Source organism: Gracilinanus agilis, chromosome 3 (assembly GCF_016433145.1).
Source record: "Gracilinanus agilis isolate LMUSP501 chromosome 3, AgileGrace, whole genome shotgun sequence".
Lineage (NCBI taxonomy): Eukaryota > Metazoa > Chordata > Mammalia > Didelphimorphia > Didelphidae > Gracilinanus > Gracilinanus agilis.
This window is the reverse complement of record NC_058132.1, coordinates 590,668,879-590,694,116: the sequence shown is the minus strand read 5'-3', so window position 1 is coordinate 590,694,116 and position 25,238 is coordinate 590,668,879. Positions and strand designations below refer to the sequence as shown.

At 37.3% G+C, this 25,238-nt stretch overlaps 1 protein-coding gene across 1 annotated transcript in view; it reads left to right on the top strand.

Moving 5' to 3' along the window:
• Positions 1-25,238, top strand: part of ENOX1 (ecto-NOX disulfide-thiol exchanger 1) — a 388,236-nt gene that overhangs the window by 132,905 nt on the left and 230,093 nt on the right. Inside the window, exon 8 of the mRNA XM_044669387.1 lies at positions 2,250-2,367. Within this exon, the coding sequence (XP_044525322.1) occupies positions 2,250-2,367 (118 nt within the window). The remainder of the gene's footprint in view (positions 1-2,249; positions 2,368-25,238) is intronic.

Below are 25,238 nucleotides of genomic sequence, written 5' to 3'. Positions count from 1 at the left end.
TCTCTCTCTCTCTCTCTCTCTCTAGATTTGAAATACTTTCTTGAGATACTGAACCTATCCCCTTTTTCTATTCCTGCCACTAGCCTGAGAATATTAGCCAGAAACAAATGTCTTACATCTTTTTTTTTTAACTGATTATTCCCTGCTTGCTGATTTGTTTAAATGTACCTTTTCTCCTGCCTTTCCCCTTATGCCTCTTCCAAAACATGACCCCTAACAAAATCCTGATGATTCTTGAGGGGAAGGCATGAAGACTTATGGCTGTCTTAGGAAAGTGGCTGAGTTTTCCATCCCTTTAAAGAAAGAAATAATCGATGTTCTTTGCCTATTGAATCTTCTTCAGCCCTGGAGCATGCCAATGTCCCATCTTTTAAATAGCCCTTGTGATATTCTAACCCTGCCTACCCACACCCATTTACTCTACATTATGAAACAGAATTAGAAATTACCTTTGATTTTTTTCCCTGTGTGCCATTTAATTGATTAAATACCAGTTTGCAACTTACATTGTGGATAATTTCTCAGTTGCATACAAGCTTGATAATTGGCTTGATTTTTCAGCCTCCCCATGTACAGCATCTGTTAATTATCTGCAACACCTTTACAGACTTATTAGAATGTACTAGTGATTTACTGCTGAACTGGAGGCACCCTGTGGAAACACCCTCAGGTTTTTTGTGTTTTTTTTTCTTTCATTTCTTCCTCCCTCTACACCCCCCCCTAGCAACAGCTACTGTATGACACTTTATCATTAATTGCAAGGAATAAACAACTGGTCCTTTCTGTCCCATTTATTCTTTCCACCTGACTTTTCCTTGTTTCAAATATTTTCAAGCTACTTCTTTGGGAATTTGGCCTTTTGTCAATAGAAAAATTAGCTGTCTACCTCTTATAAAGCAGCAGACTAATCATGGTGTAATATCCTCGTTCAACACCTGGCAGTACGATTCAAGGCAGAATAGGCCTTTTTCTGTCTCCTTAAATAATGTGTTTTAAATGGAAATAATTTCAAATAGGAAAGATTCAAAGAAACATGGGAAGACTTACATCAAGACAGGGAGAGGAACAGTATACAAAATTGTGCTTGGATATAATAGCCCATGTTTGTACCATATGATCAAAATAAAAGACTATTTCTCCTCCTCACTAGTAATAATTAACTATTTTTAAGAATGGACTTTTGAGGAAGGTTTGTTTGGGTATTTGTTCAGAGATGTCTGTTGTGTCAAAAAAAATCAGTATCAATACTTTTTAAAAATTGATGAAGTAGGGGGAATAAGGAGGATGGGGAGGAGAGTGATAGAGCAAGATGTGTTACGAACTTAGGTTTCATGTAAACATACAAAAAAATAAAACAAACCCATATGGTGAAATTAGGAGGGGAGAAAAAGGAAGACATCATCTACCTTCTTATCTCTCTTTGAAATAAAACATAGAATAGAGCTTTTATGTATGCTCTGAAAGATATGTAATCTTATGGGGTCCTGCCTCTCTGAAAGTGCCCTTTGTCATTTCTCAAAGTAGATATTTCAAGAGGATACACTCAGCCCTGAGCACCTCCTTAGAACAAAATTAATGCATTGCCAAAAAGATACTCTCTTATGAGTCCCAGAAAGAGACAGGAGAAGGAGAGAACACCAGAGTAACCAAATTCCCATCTTTTAAATAAGAAATGGGCTCTATGGTTTTAATCAGCTCTAAGGAAGTTTAGTTTTAGAAGGCTGTTAACCATTTGTACTACTTAGAATTTAATAAAAGCATAGTTGAAGGAATGGATCCTTATTGAATTTTGATAATATCTTGTGAACCATAAAACCTTGTGAGATTGGTCTGGTCTTTTTTTCTTCATATTTTCTTCAACTGGATAGAATACACATAGGAAGATAGTATAGGGAATGGATTCAAGAAAACAATGTAATATCTTGATTTAAAGTAATATTACTATTTAATATCCATTAATATCTATTTACTATTTTTATTACTAAATACTACTAAAGGAAAAATATGTCCTTTTTTTCTTTATTTCATATCTTAAAATCTAAGATCACAATGGTCCCAAAGAAGGAAAGCACCCTAGAGCTTCATTCTAGATGAGATATAAAAGGAGGTAGAAGGAAGAAGTCCCTATTCTTATATTGACATAGGTGTGCTATTCTAAGACAATCAGGGTACTCTAAAGGACTGTTGAGAGAATTTGGGTGTTTTTTATTTTCCTTCGTTCTAAAAAGCTATTGTTCTTTTGTTTCTAGGAGCTCCGGAATGCTCACAGTGAACAGCTCATGGGGATCCGGCGGGAGGAAGAGATGGAAATGTCTGATGATGAGAGTACTGACACCCCTAATAAAAAAATGAGAGTAGACGAATCAGGTAATACTGATACCTTGCAATGTGAGATGGGAAAGGGGGTGTTCCAAATCTTAGATGGATGAGAAATATAGATAGCAGAAAGTGGCCATAGAATACCAAGGAAGAGCTTCTATTGAAAGAATTCCAACATTTTATCTCACAGTGGCCTTGTCCTTTGTCTTGAGGACTTCAGACTCTTTAGGAGGAATATAATGATTTGAAAGCCATTCTCTCTCTCTCTCTCTCTCTCTCTCTCTCTCTCTCTCTCTCTCTCTCTCTCTTTCTCTCTTTCTTTTTCTCTTTTTCCCCCTCCATTCTTTCCTTCTCTCCCTTTTCTTTCTTTCCCCTCATATTTGAACTATGATAGCTTTTTCAGAAGAATTATCCTTTTTCTGTAAAATTATTTTCCTCAAAATGGCAGCTATAGCTTTCACTTAAAGATAGATCAATTATATTCTTATTTAAGGGATTTCTCACCATTGCAATTTTTTTTAGCTACCAAAAAATTATTTAAGGTTCTATTCTAACTTCCTTGGAATTTAGACTGTTTCCTACAGAATTCTCTATTAAGATATGAACAAAAAACTCTGGATTCAGAGTTAGAAGACCACAGGTTTCAAGTCCCAACTAAACCACTTACTACCCGTGTGACCTTGGGCAGGGAGCATAATTTCTCTAGGATGCAGTTTCCTCATTTGTAAAAGATTAAACTGAATGACCTTTAATATTACTTCCAGGTCTAAATCTATAATCTTAACAACCTGTTCCATGTATTCATCTAATTCACAATCAAAGAGCTGGCTTTCTATATATCAAACAAGATGATTAGGTCCATTTCTTATATTTGTTAGATTGAAGAAGCTTGTAGAGAAACTTGATTGGATCAGAAATTATAGAAATATGTTTTGTCTAATCTAAGATGCTGGCTTGAAATCCTTCCTAGTTTTCTTTTTTTTTTCAGACAGGAGAATTTGAAATCAAATACAATAAAGGAGCTACTTACTGAAACAGAATGGGGGCCCTTTAGGATGGGTAGAGAAGAAATGGGATGCTATGCAGTTATGGAAAATGAAAACCAAAGGGTTGTAATTTCTTTGACCTCTCTCTCTATTACCAGATAACACAACACTGCCCTGCCTTGAATTTTGCAACTAAAAGATTACCAGGGAGCCAGGCAGAGGACAGTGATGTATGACTCAAAATAGGTTCTTAGCTGCCATAAACAAAAGGATTCCAGGAAGAGGGTCAGCCTGGTTAATAGCTTGCCCCATAAAGCATCGAGATTCACCAGGGCCACAGTAGAGAATGCCAGAACCCCTGATATTGATTAAGAGTACAGCTTCTGCTACATACATATCCAGGAGGGATTTTTAATTCTTTTGATAATTCCTTTTCATCTTTAAATTGAATTCATTAAGTACTTTCATGAATTTAGGCTAGGGGTGGACATCATAATAGTATTTTCTAATGTTATGTTCCCTCCAGCTGAAAATTTTTTTTTACTTTACATATCAATATTTATCTCTAGTTTTGGATTGGGAATTAAACTTTTTAAGGGAATTTTTTTGGTTTATTATGTTTTAGATTATTTTTTCTCCTAAGAAAATCAACATCATCATGGCTTAGTCTTAGTTTTATATACATATATATTATGTAAAATCTTTACCTTCTATCTTAGAATTGATATTAAGTTTTGAGTCCCAGGCAGAAGAGTGACAAGGGCTGGGCAACTGGAGTTAAATCAAAGGAAGTGTCTGAGTTCATATTTGAACCCAGAACCTACCATCTGTCTCCAAGCCTGGCTCTCTATCCACTTAGATGCCCTTGATAGCCCATTTTCTAATTTTTAAATTAAATTAAAATTTTCTCCCATTCACATGAAAAAACAATTTCCAGCATTTTAAAAAAAAATTTGAGTCTTGAATTCGCCCACTCTTTTCCATCTCCCCCTGCCTTGAGATAGTAAGCAATCTCATATAGATTTTACATGTGCCATCATGTATGTAAAACCTTTTTCCACATTATAGATATATTTTTACCAGATTAAAGTTAGAAAAGTTGAAATCGCATTGGATTGGAGGCAGAGGACCTATGTTTGAATTCTATGTTGTAGGATTCTAAGCAAAACACTTATTTGTCCAGAATATCTATATCTATATCTATATCTATATCTATATCTATATCTATATCTATATCTATATCTATATCTATCTATATCTATACACACACATACATACACACACACACACACCCTACTCTCCTAGTCTATTTCATTGGCTTAGCGCTGGATAGATAATCCAATCATTATGGATTGGAAGACTTGTAAGGCTCTTTCCAGCTTTGAACTACTTCAAGTAAATAAGGTGAATCTTGTTTTTCCCCAATGAAGGTTGTATTAATGTGGTCACATACACGAATCAAGGTGTAATGAAGCTACAATTCTTACCCCTCTTTATAGGGTAGACTTAGAAGGATTTGACTACAACAGAAGGTCTCATTTGATCATGTAAAGTTTTGGGGTGACATTTTTTAAGCAGCAAGTCAATTTTCCAGTTAAGAAATATGTCTAATTTTGCCCCCTGCCTAGGGCATGACCAAAATGACAATTCTGAACAGCTTAGTCCCTGTTCTCATAAATTATCACCGAGCATGATTATTTGTGCCTCACAGATGCTAACTAGTAATCCAGACCCATATCTTTTTTCATTTATTCATGGAAAAACAGATTCTTCAGAGACCTGATCTTTTAATCTAATCCATTCATTTCTTCTCTCCAAGTATCTCAGCAGCATCCACACAGATGTAAAGGACATTTTGATAGGACCCAGGGAGTTTTTCCATAAATCTGAAAAGCCAAGCAGGACTCCTTTTTTATTCTCAATTCATCTGCCATGAACATGAAAGAGAATATGGATTTGGGGGTGTTTTGTATATGTCCAATTCTTCTATCAATAGGTATTGAACAAGAGAGAGATAACTTTAGCCCATTGAAAAGGTTATCATCTGATTTATATTTCTTATATACCTCTAAGAGATGGAACAGACTGAGAAAGTCAGTTTGAGAGTTTAGAAGGGAACACAAAAAACAGACTAATGCCTAGTAGAAATAGACCCTGATCTTGTTCACAGTGATGAAATTGTGTATTTTAAATTGTCACAAGCTCTCTGTAGCCCAGTTTACCCATTTCTAAAATGGCCATCAAAATACTTTCCCCACCTTTTTTTTTTTACTAAGTTTATTCAATTAATTAATTTGGAATATTTTTCCCTGGTTACATGATTCATGTTCTTTCCCTCCTCTCTTCCCACCTTCCTCCAATAGCCAACAAACAATTCTTTCCCATCTTTTAACACGTATACTTTCCCCTTAACAAGAATACTTTGCCCTTTAAATGACCAAGATACAGCTCTATGCCTAAGGAGCCCAACATTCAGAATCTACCTGGAATTTTAAAGGATTTAGGTTCTGGAATCCTGCTCCCAGGGACTCTTGTATAGCTCAAAGTCCTCAGTATCCCTAGTTTTCTTCTTCTACTCCAGCTCTGCCCATTCCTTGCTGTCATCCCTATTTCTTACTAACACCTTATCCAGTGACTCTGGACAACAGGCTTCCAGGCCTGAATCTGGTTTGTCATTTTTAGCTTTAAGTGCTCTGGGGCACAGGCTGACAAGAATTCCTGCCTGGTCTTTTAACCAAGTAGCAGACAAATGCCCAATAACTAGTGTATGCAGCGAGGGACCAGAGGCTTGTTGCCTAAGGGGTACAGATCTCCCAGTGGTAGCTCATTAGGCGAGACATCACTCATTTTTAGATTTGGGATTTAAATCTGTCACTCATAAACAAGCTGCTTTCTCCAAGTGTGCTGCCATCTTTCATTGATGTTAGAAAATACCAAATCCCCAAATTCAAGTGAAACTTTATGCCTCTGAAAGAATTTCTGGCCCATCACTTCCAGTTGCCTCCTACCCTGAGAGACTCTGCCACGGAGGCAGTTGGGTATTAGCAGATCTATTCTTGGAGAGTCAAGAGAGATATTGTTAATAGTCAGCTCAAGCAAAAAAAGGGACTCATGAGGTGAGTATGTCTCACCACAGAAAGATACTAATTTTCATTCCACCGTCTTTGACTGGAAGGTGTTTTGTTTATTAATCTCTCCCAGCTTAGTCATAAACCTTTATTAAAACCTGGGTCTGGCCTGTAAGTTTTTCTTAAGGGTTTTTTGGTCATTGGGGAATGTGGGAATGGCAAGGCTTCTTGATTTTTGAATAATGACCTTCCTCCTCCAGTATCATTAATTTTAGATGAGGTCAGTGAGCTCTCATCATATTTGAAAATGTGGATTTTGTTTGTTTGCCTGGATCTCTGATTTCATTGAGGCAAAGAAGCTAGCTCCTTGAGGGCTTTCCCCCACCTTTTTTTTATCCTTAGCACTTAGCCCAGTGCCTCACACATAGTAGGTGCTTAATAAATGTTTATTTATTGATAGAAAGCTGCTTAAAGCTAATGTGATTTTCCCAGGGTCCTGAAGCTAATGTTTTCAGAGAAAGGACTTGAACCTAGAGCTGACTTTAGTCAGCTCTTTATCTCCCATACACCTAGTGTATGGTGTTTTACTTATTATACATCGTGATTACTTATAACTAGAGTTTATCAAGATCTCATCAGTTTTGCCTTACATCTGGATAACACTTTTAACATATGATGATACAGTAGTACTTTTTTAAACTACCCAACTGGCCATAGGTATTCTATTTTTTTAGGGAGAAAGAAAAAAAGAGAGAGAACAAAATGTATTCATCTCACTATTTGGAGCTGAACTGGAAAATGGCAGTGACTGAAGTAAAACTGAGCTGATAAAAAAAAAAGTTGGAAACCAGCTAGGTTAATAAATTTAAAGCTCAAAGTGTAGTTATTGAAGCATCCATTCAAGAAGATACTATCCTGATCAGATGCCGGGGAAAGAGAGAGAAGAACTTTTATGAAACTGAAATTTATAGATGCTTAGTCTGCCTCTTGCTACAGAAAAGTCAAGGTCCAGAAGTCAGTATCTTAAAGATCCATTCTAGAATTAAAGCTATATTTGGCCTTTAATAAGATGATACACACACACACACACACACACACACACACACATATGGATACAGTTTAAACACAAACACACACATACACACATATGTTCCCTGATGCCTATAAATGTGCTTCTCACCTAAACCTTTTTGAAAAAAAAATACCAAAAACCTTTATTTAATCCTCAACCTATAATACTATCTATCCCCCATTTCACATGAAGACTCAAAAAAAAGTTTTCTCAGGGGCAGCTGGGTTGCTCAGTGAATTGAGAGTCAGGCTTAGAGACAGGAGGTTCTAGGTTCAAATCCGGCCTCAGACACTTCCCAGCTGTGTGACCCTGGGCAAGTCACTTGACCCCCATTGCCCACCCTTACCACTCTTCCACCTAGGAGCCAATACACAGAAGTTAAGGGTTTAAAAAAAAAGTTTTCTCTTAGTCTCCATTTTTCCCCCTATTCATTTCTCAACCTGTTAAAATTTGGTTCATTAGACTCACTACTGAACTGAAACTGTACTCCCCACATTTCCTCTTAATCTCTTAGTTGCTAAATCTGTTTACCTTTTCTCAGTCTTGCTTTATCTTGACTTCTCTAAAGTCTCTGATGCTATTGTCCAGATTCTTTTCCTAATTAAGTCTCTCTTTTCTAGGTTTTTGAGGGACATCTTTCTTTCTTTCTATCTTTCTTGACAATCTTTGTTTCTTTTGCTAGATCGTTAATTTGTATCCCATAACCTAATCCTCAAGATCCCTCAAAGCTTTATTCTAGGTCATATTTTCCTCCTCCCTTACTTCCTTCTCTTTCCTTCCTCTTCCCTCCCTCACTCCTTCCCTCTCTTATCTCTCTCTCTCTCTTTCCTTCTTTCTCTCTCTTTCTTTCTTTCCTTTCTTTCTTTCTTTATTTCTTCCTTCCTTTCTTCCTTCCTTCCTTCCTTTTTTCTTTCTTTCCACATGTATGCATATATTTGTACATATGTATGTATATGAGCATACATCACATATACCCCTCTGTGATCTCATTATTTCTCATACATTCAAGGATACATAAGATAACTCTGAAATCTATATATCCATCTCTCATATATCTTCTGAGCTCCAGTCTTGCATCCCCAAGCGCCTATTATATACTTCCCATTGGATGTCCAAGACTGGATGTCTAAAATACACATCTCCATTCTGAGAAACCTATCCCCATTCTGAAATTCCATATTTTTGACTGCCATTCTTCTGGTTCATTCAAGTTCCTAACATCAGTGTAATTATTGACTTCACTTTCCTTCTCCAAAGTCTAATCAGTTGATGCATTTCATTGAGTCTACCATCACTTTTTCTCCAGTTCTGTAACGACTCTCATTCAAGACCCTCATTTCTAGGCTGGATATTCTCAGCAGCCTCCTAATAGTTCTCTTTCATTCAAGAACCCTCATTTTTATACACAGTCGTCAAAGTTGGTATTTCTAAGATATTGACTTGGCCAGGCCATTCCTCCCATAAGAAGCTCCAATCATTCCCTTTTGCCAATAGGATACAACTCCTCATTTTGATATGTAAATCCTTCACAGTCTATTGTCAACATATGTTCTAGGCTTATGGAACCTTACTCTTCCCTTACACCCAGAATTCCAGCCAAAATGGCCTAGTTTTTATTCTGCTTTCATTATATACTCCTCCTTCTCTCCTCTGACATGATCATTACTCCAGTGCAGGTTCTCATCACCTCATGTTCGTTGGTCTCCCTGTCTCAAGTCTATCCCCATTCTAGTCTATCCTCCATTCAGCTGGCAAAACCTCCTAAAGCAGTGATTCCCAAAGTGGGCACTACTGCCCCTTGATGGGTGCTGCAGTGATCCAGGGGGGAGGTGATGGCCACAGGTGCATTTATCTTAACTATTAATTGCTATTAAAATTTAAACAAATTAATTTCCAAGGGGCTAAGTAATATTTTTTCTGGAAAGGGGGCAGTAGGCCAAAAAAGTTTGGGAATCACTGTCCTAAAGCATCAAGCCCTCCCTACACAATAAATTCTAATGACTCGCCGTTACTTCCAGGATCAAATATAGTGTTTTAGCATTCAAAGCCCTTCATAACCTGGCCCTCTTCTGTCTTTGTAATCTCTCACACATATTCTGAGATCTAGTAACACTGGCTTGGTTGCCATTTCCTCACACAAGATGCTTCATCTCCAGACTGCAGGAATTTTCTCTGGCTGTCCCTCTGGCTGGAATCCTTCTCTTCCCCTGTGGACTTCCTTCAAGTCCAAGGAAAATCCCATCTTCTGTAAGAAGCCTTTCTTGATTCCCCTTAATGCGAAGGCTCTCCTATTCTCTCTAATTTTCCTTAATATATTTACTTTGTACATTGTCATTTGCATATTTTCTGCTTTAGATTATGAGTGCCTTCGGCCTTTTCTTTGTATGACCAGTACTTAGCACAACATCTGGCATAGAGCAACCAACTGAAAAATACTGACTGATTGACTAAATACAAAAACGTTCCTTCTCTCATCTCCATGCCTTTGCATAAGGTGTCACCTATGTCTAGAATGTTTTCTTAACTCACCTTTACCTCCTTAAATCTGTAGCTGCTTTCAAGACCAAACTAAAGCATCACCTGCTACATGCAGAATTCCCTGATACTCCCAGTTTATCCTAGGTGCTGTCATTCCCCCCAAAGTGCCATCTGGTTATTTTGTATTTATCTGGGAACTTTTTAGCTCTCCTTAATAGAATGTGAGCTTCTTTGTATCCTTAGAGCCTAATACAGATATGTGTGTGTGTGTGTGTGTGTGTGTGTGTACAGAGCCATTATATATGTTATATATACACACAGAGCTATTATATATGTTATATACACACAGAGCTATTATATATGTTATATACATACAGAGCTATTATATATGTTATATATATATATATATATACACACCGAGCTATTATATGTATTGTGTGTGTGTGTGTGTGTGTACAGAGCCATTATATATGTTATATACATACAGAGCTATTATATATGTTACATACACACAGAGCCATTATATATGTTATATACACACAGAGCTATTATATATGTTATATATATACAGAGCTATTATATATGTTATATATATATGTATATATATACACACAGAGCTATTATATGTATTATGTGTGTGTGTGTGTGTGTGTGTGTGTGTGTGTGTGTGTGTGTGTGTGTGTGTGTGTGTGTAAGGGGCTTAATATATGTTTGTTGGATAAATGAATGTAATTACTTTGCACTTCATCAAGTATCCCTTTTTTTGGGCTATTCCATTTCTGATAAAATGGTCCCACACCTAGCAAAGTAGTAAGCCCGAGTAAAACTGATTGGAGTAAAAAAGTTTTAATTCCACGTCGAAGAAGAGAAAATAGTTAAACGCAAGCGTGTCTCATTCTTCAAACAAATTCAGGATTTTTTTGTCGCAGAGAGTCAATATTACATTACAACTAAATCAGGAGATGATGATATCGCTGGACATCATCCTCATTATCATCAAACCTTTATTCAGGATCTGTGATCTGCATTGGGCTACGTGTTTGTGAGATTAGTAGGAACTCAGATATATGTAGTCCTTAAAAGATGCTTAGAGTGATTAGAGTACAGGGAATAGAGCGGCATCTCGAATCCAGGAAGAACTGGTTCAAGTGCCACCTGTGACAAATACTGGCTGTGAGACAACTCATTTTGCCAGGCTGTGTTCTGCTCAGCCCTGTCAGACTATAAATTGCCAAGAAGGTGTTGCTATGCACTGATAGTGGGGACCCTAGACCAGTGAAATCAGAGAACTTCTCAGTTCTTATTCTATCCCTTCAGGTCACCATGACCTTTGTCTTTAAGGAGATTATGATCTCTTATCAATAACTACAAAGAATGATGGCATTGTCAACTGAGTGGTATAGGACAGTTTTACAAGATATAATAATACCCATAAATTAGGTAATTTGTATCCATATTGGCAGTGTTGGACAAACAGTGGTGAACTAAAAGAGGGTCTTTTTATTCCTCTAACTTAGTGATTCCCAAAGTGGGCACCACCGCCCCCTGGTGGGTGCTGCAGCAATCCAGAGAGGTGGTGATGGCCACAGGTGCATTTCTTTCCTATTAATTGCTATTAAAATTTTTAAAAAATTAATTTCCAGGGGTAGTAAGTAATTTTTTTTTTCTGGAAAGGGGGCGGTAGGCCAAAAAAGTTTGGGAACCATTGCTCTAACTCCATTCCCTCTCATTGACTCCTTAATAAGTCTAGTTTGCAGTGGGCAAGTATGGGCAGTTTGCATGCTAAGACATTATATTGTGGTTATATTCTCTCTTTTTTTAAACCCTCACCTTCCATCTTAGAACCAATACTATGTTCTTGTTTCTATATACTTGATTCTGTATATACAATAATGTGTATTGGTTCTAAGGCAGAAGAGCAGTAAGGGCTAGGCAATGAGAGTTAAGTGACTTGCCCAGGGTCACACAGCTAGGAAGTATCTGAGGCCAGATTTGAACTCAGGACCTCCCGACTCTAGATCTAGCTCTTAATCAACTGATCCACCTACCTTTCCACATGTGATTATACTCTCCATTAAACTTTAAGTTAACTATAAGCAATGTTTTGATTTTTAAGTTATGAAATATTTTCTGGATTTTAAATTCTTAAAGGAAATTCAGAAGAATATAGATATATATCATAAGAATATGTATTTTTAAAGGAGGTAGATATGCTTGGATATTCCTAGACCCTTCATGAGACATGAAGCCAAATTGGCCCTTAATTCTGCCATCATACTAAATTTGAGCTTGTTTAATTGTGCCATAACCTAAGCAATTTCTTCTGTATCTAGACACTCTGGATTAAGAATTATAATACCTAATAAATGAATATGTAATTATTGAGGGGAGGTCTGGGTGGCTCAGTAGATTGAGAGCCAGGTCTATAGACAAGAGGTCCTGGGTTCAAATGTAACCTCAGACACTTCCTAGCCATGTGACCCTGGGCAAGTCACTTAACCCCCATTGCCTAACCCTCAGGGCTCTTCTGCCTTGGAACCAACAGACAGTATTGATTCTAAAATGGAAGATAAGGGTTTTAAAAAAATGTAGTCATTGACTTGAGAATTTCAAGATTACTTTAATTTTATCTTTCATCCTGAAGATTATGCAAGCTACATTACCATACCTCCTATTGATTATATTGTGTATTTCTTATAGATTGCATCATTTCCATAGATTATATTTAGTATTTTGGCCTTCTGCTTTAGATTACATAATTATGTTCTACTGCAAAAGCAAGTATAGGTTTATGCAGATGTGAGTAGGGCGAAATTATGAATAGCAACTATTGTGGGGTTTTTTTGTGTTTTTTTTTTTAAACCCTTACCTTCTGTCTTGGAGTCAATACTGTGTATTGGTTCCAAGGCAGAAGAGTGGTAAGGGTAGGCAGTAAGGGTCAAGTGACTTGCCCAGGGTCACACAGCTGGGAAGTATCTGAAGCCAGATTTGAACCTAGGACCTCCCATCTGTAGATCTGGCTCTCAATCCACTGAGCTACCCAGCTGCCCCCTAATCATTGTGTTTTAGAATAACTCTCTATGGTCCTGATTTGGAGAGAGTCTCAAGGACTCCTCCCAGGCTTCTACATTGTGTGCACATGCAGGTTGCATCATGCCTAAACCCCACCACAAGGGTTCTTGCTGCATGACTTGAGGCTGGTCATGGATGAACTAGGAAGAAACTTGATGATAAAACGGTGGTTTTCCCGTGAACTGAAGGAAAATGGTGGCCTAGAGGGCAGGGAGATGACACTTTTTCATGAGACATTGAAAGATAGTGGGAGATGAGGGCAGTAACTCAGGAAGTTCACCACAGCAACAGACAGGTCAAGAAAGGGAGAGAGGTGCCTTAGTCTGGAGGGACACGCTCTCGCGGTGCCAAATCTAGGCGGATGCCCTGGGAACACCAGCACACCCCAAAGATCTGCAGCTGTGGGAAAAAGTGCAAGTGGGATATTGGGTCATATTTTGGTCTTTCTTCTGAAACTTGACAGCATGGCAGCAACATCTTCCAAGTGAAAATAAGGTAGTAATAGGCTGCCATCAGCCACTGCTGGAAAAAAAAAAAATCCCGATGGTGGAAAAGAGCATTCTATTTCCATCAACAACAAAATGTCATTGCAGATCCCAAGTGAAGAGCCAGAACTTCATCAACTGACTAGTCAAGGCTTAAGTAGGCTGAAAGAGATTTCTTACAGTGGGCTTGGATTGGTCTTCGAAATTCCTTAATTCAGACAATAGGTTTTCATCGATTTCAAACAATAAAAACCTCCCTCCCTTATTTCTTTTTATGTTCTAAACCAACTAAACAACATTTTCCCTCCAATTTCCTTATATAAACATCCCTCAATTTTGGCAATAGAAGTTTGCTTGAAAGGCAGTTTTTGTCAATGAATGTACATGGGGAACTACTGTTTAAAGGAGTTCTTTTGTAAAGTTAAGGATTGTTTTTTATGGGAATGATCACGCCTAATTGATCTGCTTTGTAAATTAGGTTTTTATAGGTTAGCTTATCTTTAAATCAGAACTACCTGTAACTTCAGCTTTTATAACAAAGTCACAAAGTTGTTAGATGCCCCTCATAAGCTGACTTTAAAAGGCGTTTGTAATGGAGCTCTCCATAAAATAGATCTCCACTGCCATAGTGACATTGTATCTGGAAAATAACAGAATCCTAGGATCATAGCTTTACAGAGAGAAGCGCATTACAGATCATCATTCCAGCCTGTCTTTTTACCAAGTAAGTCATCATGGTATTAGGTCCTGACTTGTCTCTTTGTTAATGGAAAGCTGTTCTTCATAGTCCACTTTGGGGGTGGGATAAAGTGCCATTGGCAGGTGTAACACAGGGGCAAAGACATTTGTAACCAAACTTTGAGAAAGAAAAATTGCCAAAATCCCAACCCCCAAAAAAGTTGCCAAAAAGCGTCCGGTTAACGACACACGTTAGCAGTGCTCCAGCAGAATCTAAAGCCTGGGGTGCTCTGATGCCTTTCAACTGCCAGGAATACTATTATCTAGATTACATTTTATTATGTTTTCTGGGTATTTCATACTGATAAGGTTTTATGCAGGATCATTACATAGGAGAATAGATTTAATCCTGTTTTCTTAGCGGGCTTTAAGGACACTGAGGAATTATTTATGTAATAAGATGCAAAGTTGCTATGGAAAACACTATAGCAACCTACCATCTTCACAAAACCAAGCAGCCACTTGTGACAGCAATCTAAATTTACATTTATTTTAGTGTCATTTTATCGACACTCTTAGTATCTCATTTTGACAGGCTGTTAAAATATGTTTTCAGCTTGCGCTTGAGCAAAATTAACAGAGTGTTGTTGGAATTAAAGTGCATTTTACAGAAATTCTGGAAGTATTATAATACTTTTTGAGGGATTTTAGTCTAAAGAGGAACTGGGCAAGTTTGAAAGTTTGGAGTTTGTTTTGCTCTCTTAGTTCAAGCAAAACCATGCCATTAAATGCAGTTTTAATTTTCCTGCATTTATCATATATAAATTAAGTGATGAAAGAGAGACTATCAGCATAAAATGAAATATTTGTAATGCATTCTGCAAACTTTAAAGCATTATGTAAATCCTAGATACTGTTGTAAAGTTTTTAATCCTTTTTCCAATCTGAGTGAGCAGAGTATTGGCAAAAATTACTTTAAATAGGTCATTGCCCTCTAATATCTCAGGAACTTAACCTTACACTCCTGAAGGATGGAATTAGGATAAGAAGCAATTTTTTTTAGAGTTAGACAGCTAAGATGGAGTAATTTATTTATTTATTTATTTTTAAGCCCTTAACTTCTGTGTATTGGCTCCTAGGTGGAAGAGTGGTAAGGGTGGGCAATGGGGGGATCAAGTGACTTGCCCAGGGTCACACAGCTGTGTGTGTGTTCAAGAAGCAGTCTTGAAGACCTTCTAGTTCTAATGCTTTTTATAGATGAAGAAACTGAGAACTCTAGAAGTTGATACCTTCCTAAGATTACCCAGATGACATTGTAGGGATTCAAACCCAGGTTTTCTGATTCCATCTCTGGTACTTTTTACTTTGTACTCCTGGGCCAACCACATTAATATAGCCCGAAACAAAAATTTTTTTCAGATAAGTCTAACACAAAATAGCTAAAATCTTAGTTGTTGGTTTTTTTTAAAGTTATATCTGCATAAAATTTTAAAAATGGAACAGGTAATTATAAAATCAGTCACCGGTCATGTTTGGTGGTGGTACCAGGTGTAATCTTTCAGGGTTCAGGAAGGCAACCTAGTCATGTTTGCACCCAGGATTGTCAAGCTGCCTAGCCAGGCATAGGATATACCGCTCTGAGAGCAGCTTTTTAGACCACTTCAATATGAGGGTGACCAAAGAGCTGTAGATATGTAGCCCATTTAGTAGTGGAAAGATAGAAAATATTGATTTTCATCTCTACCTCTTGGTCTAGGATCGTGAAGTGTGACTATAACATTGTTAAAGTGGAACCGCTGGCAGAGAGAGAGAAAAAATCGATATGGGGCCATATTAAAACATATGCTGTTACCAACTTCATAGGGCTGTGATGTACTGCTTATTAACACCATTCTCCTAATTCCCTTCTGCCTTTATAAGGCTTCGAACATCAAAACACAGTCAGCAACATAAAATTATCCTACCCTGACTCTTAACTCTGTTTCCCATAAACTTCTTTAAACAAAACCCTAAAAAAGGCTCTTCTGTCTTGCAGAATTCCAGATCATTGAACTTATTAAAGTGAAACACATCTGATGTGAAGAGTCATTTGGTTTTCATTTCCTCCCCTTTCCTTCTATTTAAGGATGAGAATATTTGCCATCAGATGACACCTCATCGAGTGCTTTGAACTCGAGTTCTCCTAAAATCCACGTCCTTATTATTGTGGCAAATGCTCCCATATCCCAGAATTTTGGGAACAAGCCTCTTGTCTCTGGACCACTCCAGGAAAGAGAAGGGATCCCAGGGCTGCATGGGAAGACCTTCTCCTGGTTGGGTCCTAAGTCTTCTTGCTCTCCCCATGAAACATTCTATGCAAAATCATAAGGCTGGTCCCTAGGTCAGGGCCATCATGGACCCCGTGGAGAAATCTGTGACAGTTCTTATAGCCATCATATCTCATAAACCCTTGGGGCTTTTTTTTTTAATCTTTTACCTTTCATCCTAGAATCAATACTGTGTATTTGTACTATGGCAAAAGAGTAGTAAGGGCTAGTAATGGGTTTGAAGTGACTTGCCCACGGTCACACAGCTAGGAAGTGTCAGAAGCCTATTTTGAACCCAGGACCTCCCATCTCTAGGCCTGGCTTTCAATCCACTTGGTCACCTAGTTGCCCCCAAGCCCTTGATTTTCACTTGTGGGTTCAGTTACCAATTAGCTGCAATGCCCACAGCGGCTTTAATAGTTATTCAATTATTCAATTCAATAAACATTTATTAAATAACCACTATGTAAAAGTCATTGTGCCACACTTGTAGTGCCTAGGGTTTGAATCCTATCTCCAATATTATTATGATTATTAATTACCATCATTATTAGTATTAGCATGTCAGTTAAATTTCCAAAGCCTCAGTTTCCTCATTTGAAAAATGGAACTAATTTTTATAGTGCATTTCTCATAGAATTATTGTGAAAATCATACATTAATGTAGGTGAAGTATTTTACAAATATCACAGCCCTGAATAAACATCATTTCATATTATTAGGTACTGAGGATACAAAGTCAGATAAAATACTGACTGCTTTCAAGAAGCTTATAAATCTAACAGAAAGGGGAAAGATAAAAAAATATATAGGGTGTCCCAAAGTATTAATATAGTGTTAAACCGTTAATGCTATAACATACTTTTATTTTCCATCTCTTTCCCCGTTTTCTGTAACACCTGCTGCCTCGAACTTCCTACATAAAGCTTAAAATGAGTTTCAGCAGCTTAAAATTACACTAAGATTTTTGGGACACCTTGCACTGTCCATTTTGTTAAAAAGAGGTAGGAAAAAAAGTGCAAAGGAGAGATACAAAGTGCTATGAGAAAAGCGTGGAGGAGTTAATTTCCTTCACTTTGGTTTGGATACCAGGAAAAGCTTCATGAAGAAATTGGTGCCTGAAGTTATCTGGTTGCACCTTGAGTTGCTTGAGATAGTCTCTCCTGGCTATTTTCAGTAATTTTATATAACTGATAATTAGGTTACTATTGCTGGGGTTGGAGAAGTTTATTGTGTTGTGATATTATCTCAAATATGAGGAAATTCAAGATTTCATTTTGCATCAAAATTCTTACCTTTCCCTGATCGTGAACTCAGTTTCTGGGCTCAATGTCCAATGATTATTTGCACAAATACCAAATGGACACTGAACACATCTCCAGTGTTATAGACCAGGTGAGAATTTGTAGGAGATGGTCAACAGCCTCTTCTCTTTTCCCTAATGGATGTGGTGGATGTGGAGTTCACCAAAAGATTTCCCTCCGCCATTTTTTTTGGAAGAGTGGGGAAGAAAGAGAGTTCTTTTCTGTTTTTCACAGCTGCAAAGACATTTGCTTCCATATAGGTTATGTACAAAGTCAATGATCTTTAAAAGTGATTCCCCAAAACACTTAAATTGCTTTTTGTTTTGTTTTGTTTTTGGAACCATTCTAGAAACTGGCATGATCCCCTTTTCAGGAAGAGAATGTTTATTTCCTCATAAGAGAGCATGCTGTAGGAGCCAGTCAAGAAGAGAAATGCTCTGTACACTGTGCCCTGCTCATATTAGGTGTTTAATAAGTTTTTCTTGGATGAACAGGGAGTGAAATGTACTGACTGTGTCACACTTACCCTGCGTGAGGCTGCATCTACTGTTTGTCACCCTCCATCTTTTTCATTTCTAAAATCTGTGAACAGGTAAAGAGAAAAACAAAGATATTGTCAAAAACACTGATAATATCTGATGGCTACATTTGTGAATGATTTGAGCTGCAGTGTCAGTCCTTTTATTTCCCATATTTTCTTCCATTTTCTCTGAAATACCTACTGCCTAGAACATCCTACATAAAGGTGACCAATCTATTGATTCCTGCTCTACTTTCAACAGTTTCCATTATAATATTTCTCCCTATTTGCTTCCCAAACAGCGAGAGACTTCAGACGATGGGGAATATCTTTTAAGATGCCTTTAAAATAAAAGTTGAGAGAGATAGTTAATATAATGCAGGGCTTGTAGAGACATTATTCCAAGTAATTTTAATTGAGTTATAGAATATACAATGAAAACATATATTTGGATTTCATTTGATTATTAAAAGTTTCCAGTCACAACAGCTTGAGCTATAGCATACATATAATAAATCTTTGGCAGATGGGAAAGATGGCCAGATATTTTGCATACATGCTAGGAAATATATTCTCCTTTAAGTGATTTGCAGGTCAGTTGTTATAACTACTGTTTCCATCCTGCTTTATATGGGCTTCTAAATACACTTAACTAAATTTTCACCTCCCTAAATTGCTTTGAGACTTAAGCAATGTGCTAATAAGATAGATTCGATTCACTTTTTAAAATCTATGAGTGCTGGAATTGGAATCTAGAATCCCCAAGTTCAAATTCTTCTTACAACCCTAAATCACCATGGCAAGTATTCACGGGCAAGTCACACATGACTGTGTGAGTCATAGTTTCCCCATCTATACTTTGGGAATAATGATGCCAATAGGGTATCTAGGTGGGATGTAGTGGATAGAGTGCTTGACCTGGAGTCAGGAAGACTTAATCTTCCCAAGTTCAAATCTGGCCTCTGCCACTTCCTAGCTATATAACCCCAGACAAGTCACTTAACCCTATTTGCCTCAGTTTTCTTATCTGTCAAATGAATTGGAGGAGGAAATGGCAAGTCATTCTAGTATCTTTGCCAGGAAAATCCCAACTGGGGTCACAAAGAGTCAGACAGAACAACAACCAGCATCAATAATATTTAAAGATCATTCAAGAAGAACAGAATAATATGGTACTTTTCCCCAAAAAAGAATTATTAAACCCAACTAAGATATGTCAGCTTTTGTTGTTGATAATAGTGATGATACAATCAACTGTTTTATGCTGAAGCAATGTTAGGCTAAATTGGTAGATTAACTAAAATCATGAATAAAATGAGACTGAGACCCAGTATTTGATCTGAAAATATTTCCTTTCTTCTGCCTAGTCTTAGTTGGAGTGAACCATGTAGATGACATAATTCTCCTGAAAAAAAATCATTAAAAAGATTACTGGATTATAAATTGAGAGCTGGAAGGAACCTCAGGGATGACCAAATTCTAACTTCGCACTTTTATAAATGAATAAACTGAGACTCAGAATTATCAAGTGACTAGCCCAGGGTTGGACCACTAGTAAATTTCTGAGGTGGATTTGTACCTAGGTCTTCCTGATTCTAGGTGCTCTGGAACTCTAGTCTCTATTTCTTTGGTTTGCATTGTGTTAAAAGGGAAAGGTAGCCTCTGTCCTCTCAACTGAATTTAGGCATAAGCTAAAAACAAGACCTTTAATAAAGGAGGGCAGATGGAGGAGACAAGAAACTCAATGAAGTTTTAAGTTATTTAGTCTCAGCATCCAATAATTTTGAGGCAGCTGAATGACCCAGTTGATTGAGAGCCAGACATAGAGATAGGAAGTCCTGAGTTCAAAAGTGGCCTCAGACACTTCCTCGTTGGGTGACTCTGGACAAGTCATTTAACCCCTATTGCCTAGCCCTTACCGCTCTTCAGCCTTGGAGCCAATACACGGTGTTGATTCTAAGACAAAAGGTAAGGGTTTAAAAAGAAAAATTCAGCCTATGTCATGAAAGTATTGCAACTATTCCTGTTGCAGATGTCTTGTGTGGTACTCTTCAGAAAAGGATATGATGAGTCATTAATTCATAAAGTACAGAATCATTCATTCTATTCATGAGAGATGTAAAAATTCCTGCCCTCAAGAGGCTTGCAAATGTCCAAAATTTTTTGACCTTTAATTTTTGGAGTAAGGAGAAGACCAAGGTTGAGTGGAAGACAGCAAGGGTCTAATAAAGAACATTTAGCTAGAGTTTTTCTTTGGTAATTATCTTGAAGACTTTATCTATGAAACATATTTCACATTTTCAATAATCAAAGTTCATTAGCTCCCAAGATAGAAAGTTTTGTAATCATATTGTGGGGGCATCTAGGTCACACAGTGGATAGAATACCAAACCTGAGTTTAGTAAGATGAGTTTTCCTGAGTTCAAATCCAACCTCAGACACTTACTAGCTCTGTGACCCTGGGCAAATCATTTAACCCTTTTTGCCTGAGTTTCCTTATATGTAAAATGAAAAAAATATATATAAAATAAATATGTATTTATTTTTATGTAATTTATATGTAAAATAAAAAAGCTTTTTATAAGCTCAATTCCTTATATGTAAAATGAGCTAAAGAAGGAAATGGTAAACCATTCCAGCAGTTTTGCCAAGAAAATCCCAAATGGGGTCACAAAGAGATGGGCATGACTAACAATGATTCAAAAACAAGATCAATCATATTGTAATTATATACATTTAATTATATGAATAATAAATATGTTCTTTTCCTTTTTATGATATAATAATATATTATGGTTAGATATAATTTTGTGAATATACAGTTGTGTAATATTTCCATCATTAGTACCTTGTTTATAACTCACTTTCTTAACCATTCATTGTCTTTAAACTGCCTCCCATTTTCAGTAACATTTCAGTTAACAAGAGACCTTCTTTCCCAGAAGATTTCCTTTAACCTTTCAGAAACAAAATATTTCATTTTAATTCTTAGCTTAATTTGAGTGCAGTCATTTCCTTAAAATCGCTGAATATGGGCTGAAGTCTGCTCCATCACTGACCTCCTTAATTCAATCAAGGTCACCCCCATAAACTTGCCCAAACAGCTTTATTTCTCAATTAGAAAAGAGGCAGAGCTGTTTAAAAGCATTTAGTGTTTGATTAATAGTGCTTAACGGGTGCTTCAGCACTTACTGAGGTTTTTTTTTTAAGTAGTTGCTAGTAAGAATAAAACATTGCTAACTGAAAAATTAAACTCATCAGAAACTCAAAACAAATCATTTTAATGAGCAAAAGCAAAAACTGCTTTTTGTGGGCTCCTAAGAAAGGTGTCCCAATAGAGAGGTTTTTAATACTTAGCCCAAGTCCCCTCTGGTAGAAATGGGTATAATTTAGTCATAGAGATAGTTATTTAAACTAACTACACTCTTGATGCTGAGCCTGAGGAATCCATGTAGACAAATTATCCTCTTTGTGGAGGAGGATCACAGGGAGAAGAAAAACGTGATCTTCCAGAACACGGCACTCTGGGAATGAACTGTAATCTTGATGGAGATGGATCTAGTTTCATAATAGCGAATCTGAGGCATCTGAAAGAATGGAGGGTTTGAGATCCTTGAAAAAAAAAGCCTCAGTATTGATTGAAGAATGGCTGAACAATTTATAGTACCTACAGGAGTGTCCTGGAGCCAACTAGAACCAGCTCCTGAAATCTCATTGTTAAATGTTCAATGTGAACGTGGACATGTCAGAAATCAGCAGATGTTACAAATCAGTTATTGTTTTGCTGATTGTATATAGACTAAGAAAGTGATGGAGAATATTAATAATGCAAATTAAACTTTTTTTTTACTCTTTTTTTTAACTCTTACATTCCATCTTAGAATCCATACTGTGTATTGGCTCCAAGGCAGAAGAGTGGTAAGAGCTAGACAATGGGGGTTAAGTGACTTGCAAGGGAGCACACATTTAGGAAGTGTCTTAGGTCAGATTTGAACCCGGGATCTCCCATCCCTAGGCCTGGCTCTCAATCTACTGAGCCACATAGTTGCCCTCTTAAATACATATTCATATACGTATGTACATATACATATATTTATATATAAAATGGCAGTAATAATATACATTGAAAGAAAAAAACCAAAACTCTGTAATTATAATGAATATTATTGTCACAGAAGAAAAGAAAAGAAATTGTACTTTTTCCCTTCCTTCAGAAGTGGGAGATAATATATGTAAGACATTTCGTATAGGCTTTTTTCAGTTGATTAGATGTGCTAAAATACTTTTTTTTCCTTTCTTTTAAAAATTCTTTGTTCCCAAAGATGGCTCTCTGGGGAGGGAAAAATATATTTGTTTTTTGTTTGTTTTTGAATTTTTTGAATTGATTAAGAACATTTTTCCATGGTTACATGATTCATGTTCTTTCTCGCTCCTCCCCCCACCCACCTCTGGTAGCTGAAGTGCAATTCCATTGGGTTTTACATGTGTCACTGATCAAGGCCCATTTCCATATTATTAATATTTGTATTAGGGTGATTGCTTAGAGTTTACATCCCCAATCATATCCCCATAGACCCATGTGATCAAGCAGTTGTTTTTCTTCTGTTTCTACTCCCATAGTTCTTTCTCTGAATGTGGGTAGTGTTCTTATTCATAAGTAAAATTGTCCTGGATCATTGCATTGATGCTAGTACAGAAGTCCATTACATCTGATTGTGCCACAGTGTATCCATCTCTGTGTATAATGTTCTCCTGGTTCTGCTCCTTTCACTTTGCATCACTTCCTGGAGGTTGTTCCAGTTCACATGGAATTCCTCCAGTTCACCATTCCTTTTAGCACAATAGTAAGAATATACTTGTAAACAATGGTATCATTTAAAATTAACAGTACCAATTTGATAAAAGAATAAGTGAGGAATATGACCAGATTTTTCCTTCTTGTCTCCTGGACATGCTGAAAGGCCAGATCTAGCTCTCCTTAGAAGGGAGCCCCAGAAAGAAAAGGCAGACTTCCAGGATTTAGAGTGAAGTATCTCCAGAACTGGGGATTGTTTGGTGTCATCAGAGAGAAAGAAGAAATACACTGGACTCTTGAATTATAATCTCTACTGTAATGGTGGGACAGCAGGGATGTTAACTATTATTATTATTAAAATGTAACTAAATGGTTTGTGGGTTCACACTGGGTTGAAGGAGAGACGGGACCAACCAGGATAGGGAGACCAGGGTTTACTGCCAAGCTGTTAACTATAACAGGAATGACAGTTAGGCACAACAGTCATTCAGCCCTCCTAGGCTAGGGTCTATGGAACCAGCAGGCAAAAGGTAAAAGTTTATAACAGTTTATTTGAGGGAAATAATAATGAAGGATGGGAATAAGGGATTCTATACTTACAACCTAAGGGCAAACCACAGGGGCAAAGGAAGGACTTGACTACACTATTCTGTTGACCTAAGCCAGGCAGGGCCCAAAGGAAGCAGTACTGAAGTCACAGGGAAAGCTCCTCCAAGCCTGGTTCCAGCCAGGTTTGGTCAGCTCAGCTAAAGGGCCTGAGGATGGCTTTCAATTAGGATCTCACGGTAAATCCAGGGATGGTTTCAGGATGCTAGGAGTCAACTACACCAGACACAGGTGATCCAAGGTACCCAGGTAGGGAGAGTGAATTTGAAATGCTGTCCACCAGATCACAAACCACTTCTCCACTTGGTGCTGCTCTGCAGATCTCTTGTCCACTGCTGAAAGCCTCCACATCTCAGAATCCCAGGGAATCTGGATGCAGTTTTTCCCTAACTCTGAGATCTCCCAGGGTTAGCAACAGTTATGTCCCAACCCAACCACCATGGAGTCTCTCTCAGAGCACAAGCCCCACTTTCTGCTCCTTCATTCCATCTTGGAATCCTCCAGCCCTTCCTGCTAGGTCCAACACTAATACTAAATTAATCTTCCTCACAACACTACCCAAAATTTCCCATGTGACTTTCCTCTAAGTTTCAGTTCTCTCAGCTGTAAAATAAGGTCTCACTAAATGAGTCTCTCTAAAAGAGTTATGAGAGGCCACTAATCAAATGATCCTTCGAAGTCTCTTTGCAAATATCAAATGCTGTATAAATTATCAATAACTATTCCAGTAAGCTATCAAAGAGATTCTAACCTATGGGAATAGATTAGAATAAATTAAGAGAGAGGAAAAGAGTTTCAAGGCAAGTAAATAAAATGTGATTAGAAAACAAAAGTTATCAGGAAATTAAACTGAGAAAGAGGTCAAAATGGGGCCAATGATATCAAAATATGACTGTTCAAAAGAGGAAAGAAAGTCTGAAGTTGTTGATGGGGAGAAGAGACAAATAACTTTACAGTAAAAGGTTGACCTCAGGAAAGACTTTGCCAGGCACAGAGTTTAGCCATATATCATTTGGAACAAATTATGTCCCTGAAAAAGACTCTTTGAAAGAAAAGTGAAATGATCAGAAGCAGAAAGATCATCCATGAATGCCCAGTGAAAGAATTTCCCCATTCCCCTGAAGTGAGGAGACTAGTAGACCCTTTGAGTCACAGGTTTCAAAACATACACATGAAGAACCCCTCTAGTCCTTTACTAAAGAAAGTGGCTGACACAGGCTAAGGAAGTGGTGTCGAGCTTTTCTTTTTCCTCCCAAGAATATAGTTGTTAATTCAAGCCTGAATATGTCATATGGTGTTCTAGTTAGAAACTATGTCTATATATATTTGCAAAGAAAAATAATACCAGATAATATCTCATAGATGAGAAAAATGTGCTTTGGAGACATTGGGTAGAGGATTTATGAAGTCATTAAATCATAGTATCATTATAGGAAAGGCATTAAGAAGCATTCATTCAGAAAGGAAAAGGTAGCTTTTTTTTTTTTAATCTAAAAAGCAAAACTTAGGAGGAAGAGAAGAATGCTGCTTCAGATGTCATTCCTTGAAA